The sequence below is a fragment of the Apus apus genome, chromosome 11, assembly GCF_020740795.1.
Source record: "Apus apus isolate bApuApu2 chromosome 11, bApuApu2.pri.cur, whole genome shotgun sequence".
NCBI lineage: Eukaryota > Metazoa > Chordata > Aves > Apodiformes > Apodidae > Apus > Apus apus.
The window spans coordinates 18394915-18400934 of record NC_067292.1 but is presented as its reverse complement, the minus strand read 5'-3'; the positions used below and the strand labels follow the sequence as shown (position 1 = coordinate 18400934).

The 6020-nt window shown below is 56.6% G+C and overlaps 1 protein-coding gene across 1 annotated transcript in view; it reads right to left on the bottom strand.

Annotated features, from left to right (window-relative positions):
• Window positions 1–618: 618 nt before the first annotated feature.
• GNAO1 (G protein subunit alpha o1) overlaps window positions 619–6020 on the bottom strand; it is a 133241-nt gene continuing 127839 nt past the window's right edge. Inside the window, exons 7-8 of the mRNA XM_051629270.1 lie at window positions 4023–4176; window positions 619–1302 (exon numbers count right to left, since the gene is read on the bottom strand). Coding sequence (XP_051485230.1) covers window positions 1115–1302; window positions 4023–4176 — 342 coding nt within the window. The 3' untranslated portion in view covers window positions 619–1114. The remainder of the gene's footprint in view (window positions 1303–4022; window positions 4177–6020) is intronic.

Genomic DNA, 6020 nt, shown 5'->3' with positions numbered 1-6020 from the left:
TGTCTGTGTGTGTCTGTGTGTGTCTGTCTGTCTGTCTGTGTGTCTGTCTGTGTGTCTGTCTGTGTGTGACTGTGTGTCTGTCTGTCTGTGTGTCTGTCTGTTTCTGTCTGTCTGTCTCTGTGTCTGTCTGTGTGTGTCTGTGTGTCTGTGTGTGTCTGTCTGTTTCTGTGTGTCTGTGTGTCTGTCTGTCTGTCTCTGTGTCTGTCTGTGTCTGTCTGTGTCTGTCTGTCTGTCTGTCTGTCTGTCTGTCTCTGTCTGTCTCTGTGTCTGGGTCTGTCTGTCTCTGTGTCTGTCTGTCTGTGTCTGTCTGTCTGTCTCTGTGTCTGTCTGTGTCTGTCTGTGTCTGTGTCTGTCTGTCTGTCTGTGTCTGTCTGTCTCTGTCTGTCTCTGTGTCTGGGTCTGTCTGTCTCTGTGTCTGTCTGTGTCTGTGTGTGTCTGTCTGTCTCTGTGTGTGTCTGTCTGTCTCTGTGTCTGTCTGTCTGTGTCTGTCTGTCTGTCTCTGTGTCTGTCTGTCTCTGTCTGTGTCTGTCTGTCTGTCTCTGTCTGTCTGTCTGTCTCTGTCTGTCTCTGTGTCTGGGTCTGTCTGTCTCTGTGTCTGTCTGTGTCTGTGTGTGTCTGTCTCTGTGTGTGTCTGTCTGTCTCTGTGTCTGTCTGTCTGTGTCTGTCTGTCTGTCTCTGTGTCTGTCTGTGTCTGTCTCTGTGTCTGTCTCTGTGTGTCTGTCTCTGTGTCTGGGTCTGTCTGTCTCTGTCTGTGTGTGTCTGTCTGTCTCTGTGTCTGTCTCTGTCTCTGTGTCTGTCTGTCTGTGTGTGTCTGTCTGTCTCTGTGTCTGTCTGTCTGTCTCTGTCTGTCTCTGTCTGTCTGTCTTTGTGTCTGTGTCTGTCTGTCTGTCTGGGGGGGGGGGTGTGTGTTGTTGTTTGTTTTTTTTTTAAATCCCAATTATCCTGGTGATTCTTATTCACGAGGAATTTTCACGGGTTGCTCGTCTCCTTTTCCTCCCCCGGCGCCACCAAAGAAGTCGCTTCGCGGTGGGGAGGGAAGGGGGTGGCAGGTGATGGGGGTGGTTGGTTTGGGGAGGGGGGTGTGTGTGTGTGTGTGTTTTTGGGGGGCCGGGGGTCAGTACAAGCCGCAGCCCCGCAGGTTGTTGGCAATGATGATGTCGGTGACGGCGTCGAAGACCACCTGGATGTTGTTGGTGTCCGTGGCGCAGGTCATGTGGCAGTAAATCTCCTTGTTGGGGGAGCGGTTCTTGTTCTCGAACTGCGTCTGGATGTAGGCGGCGGCGTCCTCGTAGGTGTTGGAGCCTGGGGGCACCGGGAGGGGGGCACGGGGAGGGGGGCACGGGGAGGGGGACACGGGGATGGGGGCACCCAGGGATGGGGACACGGGGATGGGGAGGGGGACATTGGGATGGGGACACGGGGATGGGGACACCCAGGGATGGGGAGGGGGACACAGGGATGGGGACACACGGAGATGGGGACATGGGGATGGGGACACAGGGATGGGGACACGGGGATGCGGAGGGGGACATTGGGATGGGGACAGCCAGGGATGGGGACACACGGGGATGGGGACACGGGGATTGGGACACACAGGGATGGGGACACAGGGATGGGGAAGGGGACACAGGGATGGGGACACACGGGGATGGGGAAGGGGACACGGGGATGGGGACACCCAGGGATGGGGACACAGGGATGGGGACACACGGGGATGGGGACACGGGGATGGGGACACACGGGGATGGGGACACACAGGGATGGGGAGGGGGACACACGGATGGGGAAGGGGACACAGAGATGGGGACACCCAGGGATGGGGAGGGGAACACAGGGATGGGGAGGGGGACACAGGGATGGGAACACAGGGATGGGGAGGGGGACACAGGGATGGGGACACACGGGGATGGGGACACACGGGGATGGGGACACACGGGAAGGGGACACCCAGGGATGGGGACACACGGGGATGGGGAGGGGAACACAGAGACGTGGGCACAGGGATGGGGACACCCAGGGATGGGGAGGGGGACACAGAGACGTGGGCATAGGGATGGGGACACCCAGGGATGGGGACACCCAGGGATGGGGAGGGGGACACAGGGATGGAGAAGGGGACAGAGGGATGGGGAGGGGGAAACAGGGATGGGGATGGGGACACAGGGATGGGGACACACAGGGATGGGGACACAGGGATGGGGAAGGGAACACAGGGATGGGGACACACACACACACACACATCAGGGTAGGGGGCTCACGCCCCACCACGCCCCCCGCCCCTCCGCGCTCACAGCGTTTGATTTATTAAAGAAACAACAGGCAAAGCCGATGGACTGCCCGGGTTTTGCTTTGGTCCCCCCCCGCCCCAGTTCCCTGCTCTGCAGGGTCCAATTTACTAGATCAGCTCTCACTATTACCCAGGAAGGTTGGACCGTCCCATCCCCGAGATCCCTTCCAACGTGGGATCCTAGGATCCCACCTACCCCTTTCCCCGCCCGGCTTCCTCCCCCCTTTCCCCCAAACCACCAGCACCTGAGCTCCATTCCCACCCCCTCCCACCTTCCTCAGGTGCTGCCCCTTCGCACCTCCCACCCCCTCCCCACTCTCCTCCTCTTTATCCCGCTGGGAATGGCAGCAGCCCCCAGCTGCCCCCCCCACCCTGGGCATTGGCCAGAGGGATGCTCCTGAGCCCAGGGATGCTCCTGTCTCGGCATCGTGGTGAGTCCTCATGGACCTTGTCCTTGGGGGTGGGGGGTGTTTGAGAAAGGCCGGGGGGCCTGGTGGCCCCCCGGTTGGTTAGGCAGGAGGAGGGAGGGGTGGCCTGGATCTCTGTGGGTGCTGCCTCAGTGGGGCTGAGCATCCTTGGGGGGCTCGCCCCTAGCAAGGGGGCTGTGGAGGGGGCAGGAGCCCCCCTCAGATGAGCATGTCACCCACTTTGCTCCATGCCCTGAGGTTGGGGGGGGGTGTGAGGCATCTGGAGAGGGGCCAGATGTTGGAGTGGGACAATGTGCATTATTGCATTAAGCTGCTTACGGCAGCGAGAGGCTGCGCCCGGCCCCCGGGGGGAAGTCACAAAGCCTGAATGATGGCCCTGAAATCGCCTTTGGAAGAGCTGTTATTATCTGGAGATTTATTTTCCTTTTCCCAGCTTGCTGGCTCCCTGGCTTCCCCCCACGGTGAGGGGCTGAAGGAGAGGGGAGGTGGGCCTGGGACCACCGGGATAGCTGCCTCTACCACTCCCTGTGGGATAGTTTGGGATGGCCCACCAGGTAGATGGGCAAAAAGTGCTGCTGCTCTCCTGGTGGAGGAGCCTAAAAATCCGATGGGAATGCTGGTGGGCTGTAGGGGAATGGGGGCTGCCTCGATGGGATCCGGGCGTGCGAGGTCAGATGCTGGAGCCTCCCATTTGGAACTGATCTCTTTTCTCTCCCTTGGAAACTTCAGCATGGTCACCTGCTCTTCCCCCGGTCTCTCAGGTTTTGGTCTTTTCCCCGAGCCACTCTGGTTTCACTTGAACATCTGGGATTCTCTTGGGGTTGCAGAGGTTTGTGCTGCCAAGGGGCTGCTCCTGCCCCAGCCGTGCCCTGCGCAAGGGCACTCCTGGGAGGATGCAGAGGGGAGATGCAGCTTGGAGGTATCTTGGCTCCTCCAGCAGGAGCTTCTGAGGAACCCTCAGCAGGCAGGATAGCTGAAGGGGTGAGGAGCTGACTCTCACCAAGGCTTCTCCTTTCCCTGGGGCCAGACTCATTAAAGCTCATCTCCTTCTGTCTCAACTCCTGCCGAGCATCTCTCCTGACCGTCTCTGTCCCTTTGCCACAGGAGTTCACCACGCAGAGGGCACAGCCCCACCCCAAGAGCAGGGTGACAGAGCAAGGCTGGACAGCACTTTTAGCCCCCTCCTCACCCCATCAAGGCACCCTGTCCCCCTGCCCACCTCTGGGGTGGGATGCAGCCCCCACCCCCCCCCCTGGCACGGTGATGGGCGTCCCACTGGCCTGAGCCTCACCAGCCCCGCCACGTACCTGTGTATTCAGGGAAGCAGATGGTCAGGGGTGATTTCTTGATCTTCTCAGCAAAGAGGTCTTTCTTGTTGAGGAAGAGAATGATGGAGGTGTCGATGAAGAATTTGTTGTTACAGATGGAGTCGAAGAGCATGAGAGATTCGTGCATGCGGTTCTGGAACGGGGAGCACGGAGAGAGGAGAGAGAAAGGCAGAGAGAAAGAGAGAGTTAGGAGGAGAGGAGGACACTTCTCGGAACTGAAATGCTTAGAAAGCAAAAATAAAGATCTCTCAAGCCAGACAGTGGTTAAGTGTGAGATGGTTGCAGGGGTGGAGGGAAGGGGGGGTGTTGCTCACACCCTGGGCTGGAGGATGCGGCTGCTCCTCTGCTGCACCCCTGAAGCATCACATGCAGAACCCCCAGGGTGGTCAGAGCAGCACTGGGGTGCCCTGGGCACTGGGATGGGGCTGGAGGGGGTTTTCCCAAGGCCAGGGTGGTGCCTGGAGCACTGCCAGGGAATCCCAGTGGTGCCTCTGTCAGCCCAGGAGCACTCGGGCTGCTCCAGGGAGGCTTCAAGCGTGGAAGAGTTTTAGTAGGAGCATAAATAAAAGCAAATTTCAGCAGTATTTTTTTTTTTTAAATAAAATTAATGGTCCTTTAACACGTGGATGAAAAGCCATGAAAAGCCATTTCCCCCTCCCCATGCTGCAAAAGTTGTTATTGGAAAGGAGAGTGGACAGAAGGACAGGAGGGGGTGAGGTGGTCCTGCCCCAGCTTGGTGGTCTCGGGGCACCATCCAGCAAGACATTCTCATGCTCCAGCTTCTGCAGGTGTCTGCAGACAGACATGCACTCCCGGCTAGTGTGAAGGTGCTGCTGGACAGGACAGATCTCCAGGAGCTCTCAAAACATTTTCTCCATCATTAACTTGCTCTTAAAAATAACCAGAAAGCCTCTCCTTGCTGCTCCACTGACAACTTGAGGAGAGATTTTAGGCAGTCTGGCACCTTTTTCGTTGCTGATACCCACCTAGTTGGCTACTTGAACCAGAAACTTTGCAACATCAAGCCCAGGAGAGTCCAAAGCTCCTGCCCCCATCGTGCAACCCCCTCTTAGGGCTGAGCCCCTGCCAGGGAAAACCCTCCTGCAGGGAACAACCCCTCTGTTTTTTGGTGGAGGTGCAGCAATGGGAGGAGGGCTTTGGACTTGCTGAAGGCTCCTGAGAACACACGTGTTTCCTAATGAAATGATGACCCAGTTACACATTTGTGGAATTTTTTCCATGAATGTTTTATTAGTGAGTCATGTTCTTAGCTACACTTCAACTGCAGCTTGGCATGCAAAATGTAGGAGATGGCTGGTGGCATCTCAAAAGGCTTTGTGCTTTCACCGCTGGTTCCTTGGCGAAGAGGAGAGAGGGATGCCAAGCCATGGCTTTCCAAAGCTTCAGGACCTTGTTTGGTCCTTATCTTTCCAAAACCAAACCCCATCTTATTCGTGGGGACAGGAAACTTGTCACACAAGGATGTGGCTGCTCTTGACCTGTGGTTGTTGCCAACAAAATGTTGGGTCCCGAGGTTGTCGCGGGCAGCGTCTGTAGTTTGGTTGTTTTATCTTGTTGTCCCATGGATGTGTGGTATTTAAATAAAGGGCTGGTGGTGGTGGTAGAGCAGGTGCCCAAGGGAATGAAAATCCCAGGAGCAAGGGAAATAACCCTGGTGGCTTTGGAGCCCTGGCCACCCCTGCAGACATCTCAGAGGACACGTTTAAAAACCCCTGATGCAAACACAGCCAGAAAATTCTCTTCCCTCTCAGCCTGTAGTTTTACTCAGAGCTGGCCCTTAATTCTGTCACTGGAAATGGGTGAAGTTGAGAGGAATAATGGTTAATTTTCCTTTGCTGAGGTTGATGGAACATTTTCTCTTGGTTTCTTCAAGTCCTTTGCTTCTATTTCACGCCTCAACGGTGGAAGATCTTTGGTTGAAAGAGAAAAGAGCCAACTGGCCCAAGTGTTGTTCTA